Consider the following 20,227-nt stretch of genomic DNA (forward strand, 5'->3'; position numbering starts at 1 on the left):
TTCTCTGCACTCTTCGATTAGTTTCTCGTATCTCTTCTCCTTTCGTTTCTCTGCATTTTCGATGTTTTCTTCCCATGGTACTGTCAGTTCTAGCAAGATTCCTATTCTCTGTTCTGTGTTCCATATGACTAAGTCTGGTCTTTTTGTTGTTTTTATTAGTGGAAAAATTGCTAGACTTCCCAAATCCGTGGCCAGCTCCCAGTATCCCTTCCATCTTTCGTCTATCTCGTATATTTTATTTGGAGGCCTGACCTTATGTCCTTTTCCCTCCTTCTGGAAGTATATTTTCCTGCGTTTTTCCACTTTGGGGTACTCTCCCCTATTGTATCCCTCGATCTTATCAGTCTTTCCCTCCCCTCACCTCCTTACTACATGATCTGTCCATTACTTCATATCTACATATCCCTGTCTCATACATTCTTCATTCCACCTCTTCATCCCTCTCTTTAGTCTTCTTCCAGACCCTTCCAATCCATCAAGGATAGCTCTAAGCAGAATCACTATAAACCCTGGATACTTTAGTCCTGAAGACAACCTCTGTAGCACTGGTAACACAAAAAAGTGCATCTAGTCCATATCGTAGAGTGGTTGATGATAGAAAAAGCATCTAGCTAAATTCATGAACACTCCAATGCAATGATGTGTGTGTGTGTGTACATATATGTTTAAACTGAGGAATAGATATAATCAATTTCATCATTTAATTTTGCATTAGTGAATGGTTGTATTTTACTAATTATGTGTCTGATTTTTGTTTTATTTGTTTTATGTAAGTATTTACCATTTAAAGACTATAATGAAGTAGCCCAACTAATCTTTCTTATTAACACACACAAAAAAAAACACTGATTCTAACCTGCATTTTATTTTTTCCAATACTAATTTTAATCATTATTGAAATTTCATACATTGATTTTAGAATTTGTTTTCATTGTTTAGTATTACTCAATTTTGGCTTTGTATATATATCTCTCTCTCTCCTCTCTCTCTCTCACTCCTCTCTCTCTCTCTCTCTCTCTCTCTCTCTCTCTCTCTCTCTCAATTTGAAATTAAACTCAGAATTTTTTTTTGCATATTAAGTTTGATAACTTTTTTAATGGTTACGTATATCTCAGATTTACTTACATCCATTTTGTTATTTTATTAAACTTACTTTTTATCATAAATAGTTTAAACTGTAACTTTACAATTTTATTAACAAAGAAAATATTGATTTAAATATGTAATGCTGTGAACAAAATATATAACAAAATATTAAATCTAATATGTAACAATAAAAAAGAAAAATCATTCAAATGACTAAATTACTATTTCTATCCTTACAGGGTCCTCCTGGTCCAGCAGGTATCCCTGGATTTGCTAAAGATGGAGCTCCTATATGTGCTTGCACTAAAGGAGAAAAAGGAGACCAGGGCAAGCCTGTATGTAGATTTCCACCCAATTTATAATTTTGTGTAATTGCTTGTTTTTATGTGCTAATTAACTGTTATTGGTGTAAGAGTCAATTTTGATTTTGTTCATCAATTATACATTAATTTAAATGTGAGTTGTACAGAAACTAATGCTAAAATAAACAGCTTTTTTTTATTTAGTGGAATACATCATCTAAATTACACTCGTTGGTAGAGTACCTCTTCCTCTATAGTAAGTCTTCTTCCTGTTCTTCATTGCTGGCAAATAATGAATTCTAAGCAGAAGCAACCTGTTATCATTAGTTGTTGATAAGGGAGGGGTGCAGGCTCTCCAACCTCCACAGAAGGTTACAGATTGTATACAGAGATGGTGCTGTTGACAAAAAACAAAGTACATAGATGGACAAAGTTGAAAGAAAAGGAATATGCAGTGTGAGAACATCAGCTGCAGTCACTGACATGAATTGCTGGTGAGTGGAAATATTGATTTGAGCTAAAAGACAAGTCACAATCTGTGAACTTGAGGCACAACCCTGGGTTCAGTCTACAATGCATTATAGAAGATGATGGAAGACTTTGGATATTGGAAAGTGTGTGTGAAGTGGGCATCTTGGCTGTTGACAGTTTGAAGGAGAGAACAATGAAAAGTCTACTTTGATCTGCTGGAAGTGTTGGAATCCAATGAAGCTATTTTTTTTTCTGATCTTATGACAGGGGATGAAACATGGGCAGATCTTTATAATCTGGAATCAAAGGCTCATTCCATAGTATGGTATCAAATCTTTTCTCCAAGGCCTAAGAAGTTAAAAGAGCCAGTGACCAAAGCAGAAAGTCATAGTGGTTGTATTTTGGAATGACACAATCATCCTCCTTGATTTTTTGAAATGTCAAAGTACCAAGAACAATGCATTAAGATAGTCAAAATGCTTAGAGCAACCATTAAAAAGAAGAGACCAAATATGAATCTGAAAATGATCCTAGTTCACCATGGCAATGCATCACCACACACATCTTTAACAATAAATCAGGCAGTCAGCAAATTAATCCCCCATGTAGACCTGATCTGGTAGTCTCCAACTTCTACTTCTTTGGTCTAATGAAGGATAATCTTCAGGGACAGTGTTTTGACAACACAGATATGGTGAAAATGATGGTGAAGAAGTGAAGACTATGTCAATTAAGTAACACCTGTATGGAGGAAGAATTACCCTACTAACATGCACAATTTGAATGACTTATATCAGTTGTTACAAAAGTTATTCCCAATTTTGCATTATTTTTTATCCAACTCTTGTGTAAATGTATAGTACCTTGATATCCTTATTTTCAAATATGTTAACTATTTGTTATTCCTAATCAATATACCATTCTTCTTAAATGCATTTCTACTACTTATCGAAATCATTTTGTTGGAATTCAATATCCATCAAGTAATTTCTTTCCAGTGTTCCCTCATTTGTCCTCATTTTCATCTGATGTGCGTGTCTAATAATCTGAATTAAGCTGTCATCACAATTGTCTTTCATATTCTCAAGAAATAATTTCATTACACTCTAGTAATTTAGAGAACTGCCTATCTCAGAGTAATATTTAATCTTTGTGAACATGAAAGAAATTATTAAAAATCAAAAATAAATTTCTTATACAACACCTTGTCATAAAATTTGATTTTAGTGATGCTATGCCAAACTTAGTCACTGCCTATGAATTGACAGAAACTTTGTTGGAATCTAACCTAATTTTAGAGATATGCTGAAACATTAAACACAGTTTAGTAGTAAAAGTATATTTACTACTGTTAAATGTATCCATTATTTTTTAAAACAATTCTTACTAGTTCCTTGTTTTATTATTTCTACATCATTAGCACTTATACAGGATTAATCTACAATTAATCCTAATATTCTACTTGTAATGAGATCAATATTAATAGTATAAATTTGGAAATGATAGTAATTGAAGTATTTAAATATAATTCCATTTGATTTACTGTCCTTTTTCTTTGCCACTAAAGAACATTTAAATATGATTTAATAAAATAATAATTGTTCAACTGTAGGTTCCTTGCTACATACAACAATATTAAAAAAATACATTATATTCATTTAATTAAGGCAGTGGATAGCAAAATTCTTAGAGCAGTATTTAGTTACATCACTTTACTACATTTTCAATTCAAAATTCCATCAAGGTCAACTTCATTTTTCATTCTTCTTGGATTCATAAAATAACGGCCATTCAGGCACTAGAATTGATTTAATCAACTGCATTCATACCCACCAAGTTTGTGGCCTTGTATTATACTAGAAATTAAAATTCATTTAATTAAAAGGAAGACATTTTATAACATTTGTAATATGGCTTGTAAGATTTTCTTTTCCATTCTTTATTGCAGGGAATAAATGGACTCAATGGCCCTCTGGGATTACGAGTAAGAAAATTTCATGTTATAATTAATTGTTTTCTATTATGCAATTAAGTGACCAGATTGGTCTTCATATAACCTCTACAACTGAGACTAAATATTGTGAAATTGTTACCTCATTTCTATACTCAAATTAGTTGCATTTTACATTTTGTTTTATTTGTGAAACTCAACAAAATACAAACTCCACTGACTGACAATTTGACTACTTAGCAATAAGAAAGACGTCCGACTCTAAAATCCATCCAACAATAAAATTACTGTTGATAAATATAAATCACTAAAAAATACTGAGTTCTCACATTTTCATTCCTTTTTGTTTGCTTTCTTCACACAAACACACACTCACATCTGTGTGTGTCATAAACACACACATCTCTGTTAGTGTGTGTGTGTGTGTGTCTCTGTTTCTATTGATAAATAGACAACCATACAGATATGAAAGAAACTCTGTTCAAAATTGTAAACATATTTTCCAGTCATTTTTTTTTTTTTTCCTATTCATCTTTTATTACAATAAGTATGACAATTATTTTCTGAAATAAAGCAAAATAGGTAGTAAAGTATCCAAGAAATTCATATATCTTTATTTAATGATAATGAAGAATTTCTTTTGTTGCAAAAGATGTACATTTCAATTCTAGATCATTGTATACTTTTGAAATTCTTGCATTACATGTACTTACAGGTTTTCCTGTTAATCACATAAGTGTTAATGCTAGCAATATAACAAGACTTCATTATCATGTGTCATACTCTGTTAGAGCCATGGTGATCACTTTCTTCCAATGATCTATTGACAGTCAAATTTCTTCATTTCTGATGATGAGGCTGGTCCACTTCTTGATGTTATTGTTTAGGTTATCTTCTGCTAATCTCAGGAGAGAATTCCTACCACATTACCTCCTCATACATTATTCCAGCATATCATCAAGTTCTTGAGATATGTTCAAAATAGCAAAGTTATCCTTTGGATAAGTGTTCACAGAAGTATTGCTTTCATGGCAATCTTTTCTAGTATGAAATTTTTGGATCTCCTTTAAATGTACACCATCAGGATTTGCCTGCATGTTCACATCTCAAATACTATCAACTAGTTTTCATCAGTTGTTTCTAGGGTTCATATGGACGTGTGTGTGTGCATAAGAGAGAGAATGAGTGAGTGAAGGTGTGTGTTGTCATGTATGTGCAAGTGGCACTCACTCAGCCTCTTTCCCTCTCTCACACACAAGCACACATCTTACAGATACACATAAATAAATACATATGCATACATCTTTTTTTTGTATATATGTGTGCATGTGCATGTGAGAGAAAGAGTAGGTGACTGTATTTCATCATAACATATAGAGAAATGGATGTCATTTAAGATACACACTCATATAGAAAATGTGACGTCATCATCATGGTATAAAATGTTTACGTTAGTTGACTTATAGAAAAGATTATAATGTAAAATTTGCATAATGCAACACTTTTACACCCCTCTCATTTTATCATGTAATAGCCCAACCCCCATAGTTGGCCCATTATCAAATTTTATTGAAGTCCAATTGGCCTATAATTGAACTGGGTGTTAGTTCAACATGTATACAAAGTTTGGTGAAGATTGGTTTCCTGGTTTGGGCAGCAAGATTGTAACAGACAGACAGAAATTACCATTTATATATAAGATTAGAATTAGTTTGGTTTACTTATTTGTTGTAAATGCTGCTTTTAGTCTGTCTTTTGCTTACATGTTCTGTATTGTTCTCTCTTTCATGATTCAACAAAGGTAACCAAAAATATTTTGCTTTTTGACATATATTTTGTATTAATTTATGAATGATATTTCAGTCACTCATTTTCAATTGGTTAGAAGTATACAATAAACATTTCACAGTGGAATTGAACCAGTGAGTGTGTTAGATATTGAGACAGTATGACTCTCCCCAGACACAATAAAATTTCACAATTTATATCTATTTAAAGAAAAAAATAGACTTTCTATATTCATATTCAATATTACCCTTTATCAAAAATAATCTACAATATTCCATTTATAGGCGCAGGAGTGGCTGTGTGGTAAGTAGCTTGCTTACCAACCACATGGTTCCGGGTTCAGTCCCACTGCGTGACACTTTGGGCAAGTGTCTTCTACTATAGCCTCGGGCTGACCAATGCCTTGTGAGTGGATTTAGTAGACGGAAACTGAAAGAAGCCTGTCGTATATATGTATATATATATGTGTGTGTGTCTATGTTTGTCCCCCCAACATCGCTTGACAACCGATGCTGGTGTGTTTACGTCCCCGTAACTTAGCGGTTCGGCAAAAGAGACCGATAGAATAAGTACTAGGCTTACAAAGAATAAGTCCTGGGGTCGATTTGCTCGACTAAAGGCGGTGCTCCAGCATGGCCGCAGTCAAATGACTGAAACAAGTAAAAAAGAGAGTAAGTGAGCATAGTAGAGCAATAATATGTGGTGTCCTTTAATTAAGAAATTGTGTTGGAAAAAATCAATATCTTTTCACTGAAATTTACAAAAAATTGTAAATTTGTACTCTCAGGGACCCGCTGGACCTAAAGGAGTTAAAGGTGATGTAGGTGCAACAGGACCACGTGTAAGTAACTTTTTTTATGCTCAACCAACTAATATTTATTGTGAATACTTTAAATTATTGTTTGGTTACTTACAGCATATATTATAACAATTTTGTATGCTCTTTCTTTATTACCTTTGTTTTAACTCATGCTTGATTTACTTTAAATTATGGTGATCTTAGTTTAAATGAGAAAAGTGTATACTTTGTTGTATGCAGAGGATTCCATGCTGGTAGAATCAGTAATAGAATGTCGGCAGCAATTTCAACAATAAAGATGTATTACTGAAGAGAAAAAAAAACCTCTTGTTCTATTTTGAAAGTCATTGAAGAGTAACTGGATGGGATATTTCATGGGAATAACCAGCCTCATTATTAGCATTGGCAATTTTGTGGTCAATCTTTTCTCCAATTTAAAACATAAATATTAAGTAAAAAAAAATGTTGTTAGCTAACAAATCTCTACAATTATACTGAATCTTTGTTGAACTTTACCTAAAGTTATTGTGGTTGTAGGATTGAAATGCTAAACTATTGATCAAAATCTTGCTACAGCCAGTATGTTGAATTCCTTTCTAGACAAGATATGAAATTTTTGCTTGCTTGAACAACAAAAGGATATTTCAGTCTTCATGTTTGATGGTAACAAGTGCATACAGCTATTAAATAATTGCTCTTATTCCAAGCAAACTAGTACTTAAACATGATGGAAAATTGTATTAAAAGTGAATAATGTTGAAACTAGCTTTGCACTAATAAATACCAATTGAGTAATTTAAAAAATTATGAAGAATAAAACTAAAATACAAAGAAAAAAACTTTATCAAATAATTATCTTCTTATTTCATTTAAATTTGAAACATGAATTTTAAATTGTTCAATTGATATTGATAATGAAATAAAGAAAAGATTGATAATATGGAGAACTGTATTAATATCAAAACCTTTATGCATTAACCATTTCAAATAGTTTAACAATTTGGTGGAACTCTTGTTTCAGGGACCAAAAGGTAAAAGAGGCAGGCGTGGTGGAAAAGGAGAAAAAGGAGACCAGGTTAGTAGGTTCTATTTTATTAAATATTAATACTAGTAGGTTTATCTTGAAGCATAAATTACACTCAATGCATTCATTTAAACATATCATGCACTTATGCACTTTTAAAGCTAACTTAAATTTTTTTCCCCTAAAATTTACAATATTGTACTAAAAACCTATTAGGCTTTGAGATTTATAATGTTTGTGTGTGGTACAAACGTTTTATTTTTGTTTTTATTTTCATCCCTTTTACCCACTTCATTCTAACTCTTTTATATTCTAAAATTTACCATAACTTGGTTGCTGGTACTATATACTTAGTTTGATATAATAAATATAACAACTAAAAAGATTAAATATATATAAATAAAATATGTTCAGTGAATTTAAGCCATATGGTTTCATGGAATTTAACTCGCTAGTTTAGGATAAACTTATCTAATGTTTCAAGAATTAGCAATTAGTTTATTTAGAGTTTTATAGAAATAAGGGTTCCAACCAGGCTATGGTATAAGGAGTATCTAAGTGATGGCTGCTTATTATACTGCCTACCAATAATCAATCCTACAGGGGATTCCTGGCTTAGATGCTCCATGTCCTGTTGGACCAGATGGCTTACCTTTACCAGGTTGTGGGTCACATCATCCAGCACAGGTAAACTGTTTTTGCATGTTTCTTGCATGGATGGTAGCAGCATGTGCATGTTTGTTGATAGTCTTCCAGCATAGACATACTTGTCTATTTGGTCCTACTGGTCTGCCACGCCCTGGTAATGGAACCTTCAAGTTTCAACATTCAGCTTACCATCAGCATTTTCTAAATAGAAAATATATACATCAAACTTATTTTGTTAGACTGAAAATTATTTACTTAAACATTTCATAAGTCGCATAATACTTTTTAATTATAATCATTATAGATATATTTAAAGAAATATAAGAAAAGATTTATTTCTTTGTTCTTATAAAAAATTATATGATATTGGATTAATATCTCATAATCAAATAAATTAAATAACTGTTTTTATTTTTACTTTTGTAATATCAGTAATATAACTGTATTTACTGAGCCTAAAAAAATCTAGATGACAATAAATATATTTCAACATTTAATTTGCTATTTTTTCAATTCATTTTAAATAAATTTTTATTAGCATATAAGCATCACAATAACCTTTTTAACATAACATCAGTTTAATGATAGACTATTCCATCTGTAAATGTAATATTTAAAAGCTTATTGACTATTTCAATTATAATAAAAGAATTTGTGTGCCATTTGTGCACATGTGTATAAAACAAATCAGATGTAATTATTTTAAAGTGTCTATCTAGTAGTTTAAATAGATGGAGTTTTTAAATATTTATAAATATTTAGATTTGTCTTTTTCAAGCTACTAAACTTGTGCCTTTTGAATTTAATACAACTAATTTCAACAAAAATTAATTGTTAACAGCTTGATGTTAAATGTAAAATAAATTACTGTTATAAAATCTAGTAAACTCCATAAGGTAAGTACTAGCATGACTGTCTTCTCATACATAATCAAAATGCTATTCTTGCTGTAATCACATTACAAACACCTGAATCATTTGCACATGCATACATCTTGCATTTAAACACAAGTTTTTCAACCTAAATTCCCAGCACACTAAGCACGTTACTCTAAAAATTAGTTTCAGTGATATATTTGTTTCATTTATTGCTGTCATGACTGGCAAGATTTTTCAGCATAGAATCAATTTTTATCAAAGTTAAGAAGTCAAATGAAAATAAAAACTACTCATCTATTAAAGTATATTCATTTCCTTTGCTAATAATTTCATAAAATTGTCCATTTCATATGATTACATTGATTTCAGGAATTTCTGTTTGGGTTTTAGCTTCCTGACTTACTTTATATCTAACTACATACTCTCAGAATTTGAAACAGGAAGAAATGTGGTGGTCATTGGATCAATTCCTAGTGTTTCATATAATTTTTTTTTTAAATGTATAGTTCTGTGGCAAAAGTATCTACTGATACTTATGTATTATGTGAAATATTTATTTATTTTATAAGAGGAACTTCATAGTTTTTCTTCTTGAATATTTTTTATTAACTTCTTAATATTTATTGCTTGTATTATTGAAGAGCATGAATTTCACCCCTAAAAATCTGAGGATTCGTCCTTATATTAGAAACAGTATACCGATATTAAAAAATGGCATGTAAATTTTACTTATGCAACTTTCAAACTATGCTTAATTTTTTTTTTTTTTTAATGGTTTGTCTATTTTTCATATTAACATAAATAACTCTGTAAATTTATTTGAATAAAGTGTTGCAGTATGAGTTTTGCTGCAGCAATTTAATATTCAAGTAGACCTGTCATAGCTATTTTCAGCTCAAGTGTCCTCAAACCTAAAAGCAAAACTAATTATCTAGTTCTTATGACGAGCATCTTTATCATTAACTTTTATATAGATCTATTATTATACTTTTGTAAGTTTGAAGTAACATAAAACCAAAATTTCATTTAAAAAAATATAATTGCTTTTATTTGTAATTTCTTGGTACCTGCTTTTAAAGATAAGTGTACTTCATTTTATTATCTTGTGTAAGCATATTTCTTAATGGATATTTGAGATAATTTTTTATTAATAAATAAATGTTATACCAATCAATAAGAAATCAGGTTTATTATTACTATAACTGAAGATGAGCAAGTTCAATCCAATACTGATGAACAGACTTTTGGTGTAAAGACTATGATATGCTAATGAGATATTATAAAGAGTAAAATAGTTGAAATCTTAGTTTGTCAACTTTATTAATAACAATATATGAATATTAGTTTTACGTTCATGATAGCTGGTTTGGCATAATTTTTGCAGCCTGGAGCAAATATTTTTACAGCCTAATAATTTTTACATCAACTGCACAACTGAAAATAAATAGTATGAACAATACATGTCATTTCTCTTTATATATAACTGATGATAATAGCGATGATTTCTTTCTTCATCAAAAAAGGCTATTCTTCATAACTCAAATAGTTATTGGTAACTGAATCAATTCTAGTACATAGTAATGTATGATATATTGATTTCTAATGAAGGTTTGAAGCTTCACACTTTAGTGGAAAGGAATAGCTGATGAGATCAACCCCACTCAAACTTATTTTACTGATCCTAAAAGGCTGAAAGCCAGTCAGCCATGGCAAAATTTGAATTCCGGACATAAAGAGATATAACTAAATACCATATGGCACTTTCTCCATCACCCTGGTTGTGCTAATCTACTGCCCACAGGGTACAATGTTAATTTTCATTGTTTTAATCAAAGTCCAGAGTGCTGATCATAACACAAGTCTCGCTATAACCTAAATAGTAGTAGTAGTAGTAGTAGAAGTAGCAGCAGCAGTAGCAGTAGCAGCAGAGGTAATAGTAGTGGTGGTGGTGGTGGTAGTAGTAGTAGTAGTAGTAGTGATGGTGATGATGATAATGGTTTCAAATTTTGGCACAAAGCCTGCAATTTCAAGGGGCAATGGTTAGTCAATTACATTGACTAGCATTTTATTTTATCAACCCCAAAAGGATGAACAGCAAAGTTGACCAAGCCAGAAGAAATGCTGCTTAGCATTTTTCTGTTGTGCCTACAATTCTTCTAGCTCAACACCTTGATGATAAATGAGCATGACATTTCCTATTTATAAGAGAAAAGAAATGAAAAGTTATGACAACTTAAGTTGAAATATAAACAAAAAAAAAAAAAAACTTCAATGAATGAAAAAATATCCATTTAAATTACAATACTTAGTTTCCTTCATAGTCTTTTGTGTACATAAAAAATAAAGTTATTTTTATTATCAACTCTATTATCTTTTATGTGCATGGAAAAATATATGTCTGAAAAGGACAACTGCCAATAAATTTTCTGTATTTCTTAGGTCAGAGAAAAGACACTATCAAGATAATTTAGTGTACTTACAATGGTATCTGCAAAAGTTTTATATTTTGTGAAAAATAAGTGACTAGAAGAAATTCTGAAGTGAAGAATGAATTGCTGCATGTTGTGGTAAACACTCAGAAACATAAAAACAGGATCTGTATAGACAGCATGCAGAATTACTCAAAGCCCCATTAATTGGACTAGAATTCTCTATACTTTGAGTAATAAGGAAGTATTTCCACAATAAAAGCTTTTAAATCCACAGTATATTACAAATGCTTGATGTATTTGTTACTATCATTTTTAGTTCTTGCATCATGTTAAATTTATTTTACAAACCTTTTCACAAATAATTAATATCAAAACCCTATGAATTAGTTATCAGAATCTACTAATAATGATAATAATAATAAAGAGCAGGAGACAAGTTATAAATATAATCAAGTTTCATTCTTGTTTGCATAAAATATGCAAACAAGAATGAAACTTGATTACATTTATTATATCATAAACATTACCTTATTTGTATATATGAATATACATATATTGTCTACTCATCCAGTAAATAAAAAACTTTATATAGCCTACAGACAAAAAAAAATTCATCCAAAACTCTGTTGTCACTTTATACTTATCCTTAATAAAAATGTTTCCATAATAGTAAAGTTTCAAGACTCCAGGTTCTGAAAAACCAAAACAGAAACCATTACCTTATCCATCTATTAGCCAGTTATTAAAAAGACCTTCAGAAAACTGCAATAAACAATGATTGATATTATCTACGTATTCTATATTTATATTTAATTATACTGTATTATGATTATAGACATGTGCTGGAGTTAATAGTAACAAAAGTTTAAACATTTTTTTTTACAGTTTTTCATATATATGCTTGTGCTTCTTTTCATTCACTGCAGGTTTTTACCAGCTTAAATCCATCAATGACTGCTGAACCAACTAAAATGACTTCTTCTAGTTCCATAAATGAGGAGAAACTTAGTAATGGCCCTGTTTGTGTGTATTTCTTTATTTGGTTCGATGTCTTATGCAATATTCAACTCATAATACTTCTATCTTAAGTATAATGTATTGCATTCTTTAAGCTGTCTGTCTGAGTTTCTTATTGTTGATTTTTCTTCATTTTGTTTTCTTCTGGGTTACTATCTCACTTTTTTGTCTTTGCATATTTGTTTGAATTTTTTGCATTAAGAATTTCTGGAAACTTCTCTTCTGCTACTATCTTGTTAAAAATTCAGAAAAATATAAAGTTATGATACAGACCATATGAAATAAAAGTAATTTTTTAGTAGAGTAAAATAATTTGTGTTAGATAGAAGTCAAGAATAAAACCTAATTTTAGTAACAATAGGAGTAACAAACACAATTTTGTTAAGTTTGACACACCTCTGTTGTCCAGTAATTTTGTTTCTTAATATTTTCAAATATTAAATTTAAAACTTCTCTAATTTAAAAACATGAAAAGAATTTATGGCATAAAAATTTCCCAAAAATTTTTTTTACATTGTCACAAAGAATGTTTTTATTTCATATTTAACCACCAAAATAGAATAATTTGGCATATCTTAACTGGATATCTTCAATATAACACTTCAGAAAGAATTTAAAATTATCATACCATAATTAGTAAAATTAAATTTAAAATTTTCAATTTTACTCAAATATTTGTAAGTAAAATACAACACTATTACTATAGAAATGGGTAAATAGTTTTAATTATGCTTCTGCTGAATGTAACCCGAATGAAATTATTCTATAGATCAAGAAAACTGGAAATTAATTGATATAGTACAATTATGTTATCATAATTTCCAGTAGTAAATTTTGTCTTTCTCTCTATAACATGGTTCTAAGTTTTTCCCACTGAGTGGTACTTTGAGCAAGTGTCTTCAGCCATTGCTTCAAGTTGGCAATGGAATTTAATAGATGTAAGTTATATGGAAGCTCATTGTATATACAAGTGTGCATTGGTATGTGTTTGTATCTTTTACTAATATATATCAGTGAAAGATATAAATATCACTAAAAGTCAGCGCACTCATCACTTTTGCTGTCAGAAATGCAGTGAACCAGTAATTGCTATTCTTCACAAATAGTGATATCAAATAAATAAAAGTTCTTTCAAACATTTTGGCTCTAGATTAGTATCTTAAAAAAATTCTACATTCTTCAAACTAATTGTTTTAAAAATCATAATTTTGATATTATTTGCTGTATATAGCCTTTAATATTATTTATTTGCCATCTTAGTTTAAATTGTGTTGTTTACATTTAATAAGTGTATTTTTCTGTATTTTCTCTTGAAAATTCCTATAGATGTTAAGGCTTCTTTTCTGTGCATGCTTTATATTTTCTCAATATTTTCTTTAATTCCTCATTGCATGTCTCTTTATCAAATGTTTAATTAGTTTAATACATACTCAGAACTTTGGAAACAACCAGTTTAACTGTTTAGAAAAGAAATTTTGGAATCACAAATGGTGGTTTTAAAAGCAGAATCCCAAAAGTTACAGATGATTTGAAAATTATTATATGCAAAGTGCTGTAAAGCACGAGATAAGCTCCCAAAATATAGTCTGTTAATACTCAATTCGTTGAAGGATACAATTTCAAGAATTTTTTTCCATATATGGTTTGGATGGAATAGCAAAATAATTTTCCTGTTCTTTGTAAGTTCCTGATTCACTCTGATGTCTTTCAATTAAAATTCCACTCTCTCAGTTTTCATACAACTGCTTTTTTATTGTCACTGATAGATATATAGCCCACCACCAAGTGCAAAATATTGTTTGACTTCTGCAATGCAACAATGATAGCTTTTTTCTGTGCCAAACTCTTAAAAACACATACACTCTCTCTCTCTCTCTCTCTCTCTCTCTCTCTCTCTCTCTCTCTCTCTATCTATCTATCTATCTATCTATCTATTTATCTATCTATCTATCTCCCTCTCAGTTCATCATCTTAATTTTCTTCCAGCTGCTTGCCACACAACTGGAAACTTATTGTAATGCATCATATTTCCAAAAAGAACAAACTCTTAAGTCTTTCAAATTACAGACTTCTTTCTTTCAAATCAAACATCTCAAAGATGTTGGAAAGGATTAATAAAATTTTCCAAATCAAATGGTTTTAAAGTAATCTTAGCATAAACAAAAGTTTTAGTTATCAGGAAAGAAGACAAGCCTTTACTGCTATGAATGAAGTGGCCATGCTCAAAAGTCAGTAGTTTAGAATGCCATAACTATAGAGACACGAGATGTACTGGGATCACAGATAGGCTGACAGAGAAGAAGGATTTCATATGTAGAAGATGGACAGGATTAATTATCAGTAAGAGCACTCATGATGCATTTTTTTCTTTCAAATACTTGAAGGGCTCCATAGAAACAGTTGATAGCTTCTGTTACCTTGGTGATTAGATTAACAATGGAGGAGGCTGTTTTGGAAGCATAATGTCTTGAATAATGACTGTGTGGAAAAATTCAGGAACTATTATTTCAGTTGGCAATATAGGGCTTCTCCACTGATTGACAGGCAGTTTGTGTGATGTTGTATCCAAAGTATGGCATTTGATGGTTGTGAAACATGGACATTGAACATGGAGGATGTGTAAAGGCTAGAAGTGAGCAGGCTCCGTTTGATATGTAATGTTACCGTCAAATGGATTTGAGAGAAAACAAGTTATAAGAAGCAGCAGAGGTAATATGTTAAAGAGAAGACTGAGCTAATACAAACAGGTGATGTGTATGGAGGATGACAAATGAGTAAAGAAGTGCCAAGTGACCCAAATTTTAAGAAACCTGCAAGAAAGAAAGATCAAGGAGGGCATGGAAAGGAATGGTGAAAGCTGATCTCATTTCTTTAAAACTTAAGAAAGAGATGATGGGAGTCTACAACAAATGAAGATATGCTTTACTAGAGAACATCCATCCACCCATTTGTTTCTGTACCAACTCTGTTTCCAACACCAATTCACACAAAAGTTTCATGTGAAAAGCTGTGTAATATTTACAGTTTTGAACATTAGAGCAGCACTTTTTGAGACCTGCATCAAGGGTGTGCTCTTATATTGCGCAACTAATCAGTACTGTGTTTTGCTTGTATCAAGAGGAAACAAAAAGTATAAATAATGCTAAAAATAAAATTGGATATTTTTTTTACATCTGAAGAACTGCAATTTTCCTTCAGACTAAAAACCTAAGTTGAGTGCTGCATTGGAAATACCCCATCTTTCTACTCTGCTTGTTTTGTTTGACTTCAGCATATATCGAAACACCTAGTTTAGAATAGAGGCAGCTGATGAAGGAAAAGTTCTATAAGTGGCTCGTCTGTTTTCCTATGTGTTCATTCTGTTGTCTGTAAAAAAAGTCCGTTTTTTGTGCTTTATGTTCCCGTTCCTTTTTGACGTCCTGTACCCGAATATGCATCTATATATACATGTAGATGTAGGTATGTACATATATGTATGTATACATGCATATGTATGTATACATGCATATGCTCATATATCATTTGTATTATATATATATATATATATATATATAGCATGGAAAGCGGACGTTAAGTGATGATGATGATATGCCTAAGGTCCTGGAAGAGTGGAAAGAAACCTGATCTGTTCTGGCATCATCTTTCAGTCATTTACCTCTTATTTCCAAAATAAAGCTACCTTCCTTTCTACTGTAGCTCACTCAGTCAAAGATCTTGCTCTTGCAAGTTGCATGGTGATCTCACTAATGCAGGTACAGCAAACAAAATACTTTGTACACCCTGTAAAAGAGTTGGCATCAGGAAGGACACTCAACCAAAGCCATGCCAAAACAGACATTGGAGTACACTGCAGTTCCCAGACCATTTAGATCTTGTCAGACTATCCAGCCTATACTTGCATGGAAGTTGGATGTTAAATGAGAATAATAATGTATACATATAAGCTGTTTTAGCTTGTTATGCTATATGGGCAGAGCCTGAGGATTGTGTGAAGGCATCAGATGTGTTATAAAATGCTGAGTTGTTTTTCATCACATGAAACTAGTAATGGCTCATAAAAATATATACTGTGTGTATATTAAGTAATATACATACATACATACATACACCTGCCATGTATGTACGTGTGTTGTGTTTGTAAGTTTGTAAATATGCAAAAGCTATATGTTGCAAATAAGTTCCCACATTCTTTGCTCCCATTCTACTTTTTGTTTTGAAAACATCACTGAAATCTAGTGCTCTTTAATTCCTGTGTTTTCCCCTATGAAACAAAAGTCTACTTCCTTTCTTTTCTACTATTACTTGATGAGTGTAGCTCTTCCGTGCCTAATCAAAAGATTGTCACATGCATATGTTTACTTGGATGTTGTTGTCCTTTGTGTTCTTAGTCCTTGTCTTTGTACATCCATCACCAGAGAAATAGTACCATGGAATTTAACATCTTTAGGCTTTAAACATGCTGAAACCATGTTGATTTTAGTCTTCATTGCTAATGAGAGGATTTCCATGTTATGTCTTGTTAGCTGTATATTCAACAATTTCCTAATAAATCTTTTACACCTCACTTGCTACAATTTAATATTTTCCTGCCTTTTTGCAATAATTCAAACTTTGCAAAACAGGTTATTCCTTAAAGCTTGACTTCAAATACATACATAGTGTATTGAATCTTTTTGCATATTCATACTTAAAACTAACTTCTGTTTACTTCATTGTTAACCTGCACATTAGCTCTGTAATTTTATTGTCCTTCTCATAATCTTATTTACCACTATCATTGTTTGATATACTTTTTTATCTTGTGGTATTAGCATCATTCCCAACAGGTACTAAGAGTGAAATTTGAAAATTTGAAAATTTTTTCTCTAATATCAAATGTGAAATTCTGTCTATACTGTGTCACTATTTAAATTAAATCCCATGGATTTAAAACATCTTTTTCTCTCTTTCTCTCTCTCTCTCTCTTTCTCTCTCTCTCTCTCTTTCTCTCTCTCCCTTCTCTCTCTCTTTTTCTCATGTATGACTAAAATTTTAAACTTAATGTATTCCTAAAATCGTTATGAATATTCCTAAATAATCTACCTCCTTAAAGAGGTAAAATCTACTTTCCATCACCTACTCCATCTGCATGTTATTTATTCTGGTGTTACAATAACCAATTGCCAACTCCTGTCGACATTTATCATTAGGTAATGCAGCATGTGGTCAAAGCACCTACTCTCTTGCTACTTTTTCTGTTGTCTCATTTATTTATCTTGGTAATATGTTATCTCTCTTGCTTCAATATAAACAACCCTTCTCCAAGATTAGTTTTTCCAAAACAGAATTGATATAAGATAGTGAGTGCCCATCATATTACAAAATTACTGATGCTACAATAAATACATTCCAGTCTCTTCTTTTATTTCATGATGGTGTCTACTAATTCAGCTAAATGAAATATACTGTACTAGAAGCCTGCCCAAACTATGATAGCATGAAAAAGATAACAGCTGTTAAAATGAAAATATTATTGGTGTCATTTATATCTTATTTTCCTAATTAAATATAGTTGTTTGTAATGTTTAGTAATCTTTATTTCTTACCCTTAACATGCTGATTTACCTTCCTTATTCAGTTTTATATTGAAGATAAAACTATTGGTACATATCTTATTTTTTTCTTTCCAACCATTCTTTTTTTCCTATTAACTGCCCACAGCACTTCAATATCATAGAGCCAGGTCATGATATGGAGACAAAAAAAAACTTATGTTGTCCCTTACAAAGACTTAACAATTTTGTCTTCATTTTTAAACATTACTAGCTGCCTTTTGATAACTTTTACATCAGCTTTCTTTAGTATGATTTTGTTTTTCAACTACCAGTGGTATATTGGTAATATCAATGTTTTACATTTTTTCAAAACAAGTTAGGTTTTAATGATAAAAACCATGCTTTAATAGTATGTAATATTTCTTATTAGATACAAATGATATTTTTGGCTGGAAATATCAAGTTTACATTTCATTCAACCCAAGAAATAAGTCTCATTTATTTTTCCATACCAATGAACATCTCAGATTCTCCTCACAAGGAAATATTGAAATTTGTTTCCCCTCGTGTTATTGTAAATATTACACTCAAAATACTTTTCTACTTCACTAAATAATATATTGCCTTATAAGTCCTTTTATAACATTACAATATAAGGCTCTGTCTGTGTGTGTGTGTGTGTGCGTGCGTGCATGCTTGTGTGTGTGTGTGTGTGTGCCCATGTATGTGTGTTTGTTTTCAATTTCCAAAAGCTACTTGCATGTTGTTTGTTTTTCAGTTTTCTTCCTTTCATATTATCCATTTTTTTTTTTGTTTTGTTTTGTTAAAAAATGATAATCAAGAGCTTAATTATTGCATGAAGTGTTGCCATTCTTCAATTCTATATGTTCGTTGCCCTGCAGGTAACCAGTATATACTTTGGTCAGTTGAGTCTAATTCAGCTGCTTTTTTTGTTTTTCCTTTTTTTATGAATTTTTTATTTGAAACATAAAATTTGCTATATTATAGGATGTTGTAACTACATTTGTAAATGCTACATCAATATTTCTTCTTCCTAAATATTCTAAACCTTTAGTCAATAGATAAATTTATCAAATGGCCCAGATAAATGCTTTTATTAAAATACAGTTATTTATAGTCATGCTTTTGGCCAACACACTCATATACTGTCCATATCATTAAGTGCTTTCATTCATGCAAATTAAAATAAATCATTTAGAAGTGTAAAACTTGCAATTATATATGTAGAGAGAGAAGTGACACACACACAAGTATGTATACACACAGATGTTTGTGTTTGATACCCATATTTAACTCCTATGATAAATAACAGTAAATTTATTATTACTAATTATACATTTAAATCTAAATCTATATTCCTTAAACAGAATGTAAAGGTCTTAAGTATCAGATATTGTGTTAAGATTTAATGTTTTTAAAGTAATTATTGTCCTTTTCTTTTCCTTTTTCCAGTGATCCAGGAATAAGCTTATTTTAAATGGCCCAGCTGTATATAATGAAAGTAAAAGAAACAAAAAGACTGAGTAAATTACACTGTAAGCAGAAATGTCATTGTCCAAGTAATGACAGACCAGGATACAAGAATTTTCTGAACTTGCCCTATGCATAAAAGGCAAGCATCAAGTATGATCCCATCATTTTGACTGTGTGAATTGGAGAGAAACATAAAAAAACAACAAATAACTAAATATAAAAAAATCATGCATGAAAAAAAAGGAACATTTTCTAACTGTGTTCATCAATCAGTCATTTCAATAAGCATTTTACAGAAAATAATTATGAGCATCTTATTGTAAATAATTGTTCAAATACAAAGGATTGTTTAGTGATATATACATCACTAAAGACATAAGAATGGTGTAAATTTTTTTGTTACCTCGTAATGCAGGGATACTGTAGTATAAATAAATAATGGTTATACTGATGTAAGTTTTGGTTGGTTCTCAAGAATTGTAAGTTAGTCCATAAAACAAAAAAAAAGACTTTTCAGCCTTTACTTACAGAAAAAAAAAAAAAGCAAAGTTACATTTCCCTTTTTTTTTTTTTTTCATTTCCATTCTTTTACCTCTTTCCTTTAGATATATGTGTTAGATAGCAGGAAAATCATAAAAATGTTCTTTGTGTTCATTTCTATATAATGAAACAGCTCATTAATTCAAATGACAAGCCCTTACCTGCTGCCTTATGTCTTTATTCTAGTGCTACAGTGCTTCACCATGTGCTTTACTTTGCATTTATATGGACAAAAGATCTTGTAATTGTGTGTCTATATATAT

At 30.7% G+C, this 20,227-nt stretch overlaps 1 protein-coding gene across 14 annotated transcripts in view; it reads left to right on the forward strand.

Annotated features, from left to right (window-relative positions):
* LOC106873237 (collagen alpha-1(I) chain) overlaps window positions 1-19,468 on the forward strand; it is a 220,446-nt gene extending 200,978 nt beyond the window's left edge. For 11 of the 14 annotated variants that reach the window (XM_052977077.1, XM_052977060.1, XM_052977082.1 and 8 more), the window contains 7 exons: window positions 1,326-1,421; window positions 3,808-3,843; window positions 6,386-6,439; window positions 7,419-7,472; window positions 8,025-8,108; window positions 12,306-12,402; window positions 19,404-19,468. In XM_052977077.1, coding sequence (XP_052833037.1) covers window positions 1,326-1,421; window positions 3,808-3,843; window positions 6,386-6,439; window positions 7,419-7,472; window positions 8,025-8,108; window positions 12,306-12,402; window positions 19,404-19,417 — 435 coding nt within the window. In that variant the 3' untranslated portion in view covers window positions 19,418-19,468. The remainder of the gene's footprint in view (window positions 1-1,325; window positions 1,422-3,807; window positions 3,844-6,385; window positions 6,440-7,418; window positions 7,473-8,024; window positions 8,109-12,305; window positions 12,403-19,403) is intronic. The other 3 variants (XM_052977108.1, XM_052977097.1, XM_052977110.1) reach the window with 3 other exon arrangements.
* The last annotated feature ends 759 nt before the right edge of the window (window positions 19,469-20,227 follow it).

The sequence above is a fragment of the Octopus bimaculoides genome, chromosome 2 (genome assembly GCF_001194135.2).
Source record: "Octopus bimaculoides isolate UCB-OBI-ISO-001 chromosome 2, ASM119413v2, whole genome shotgun sequence".
In the NCBI taxonomy this organism is placed as follows: domain Eukaryota; kingdom Metazoa; phylum Mollusca; class Cephalopoda; order Octopoda; family Octopodidae; genus Octopus; species Octopus bimaculoides.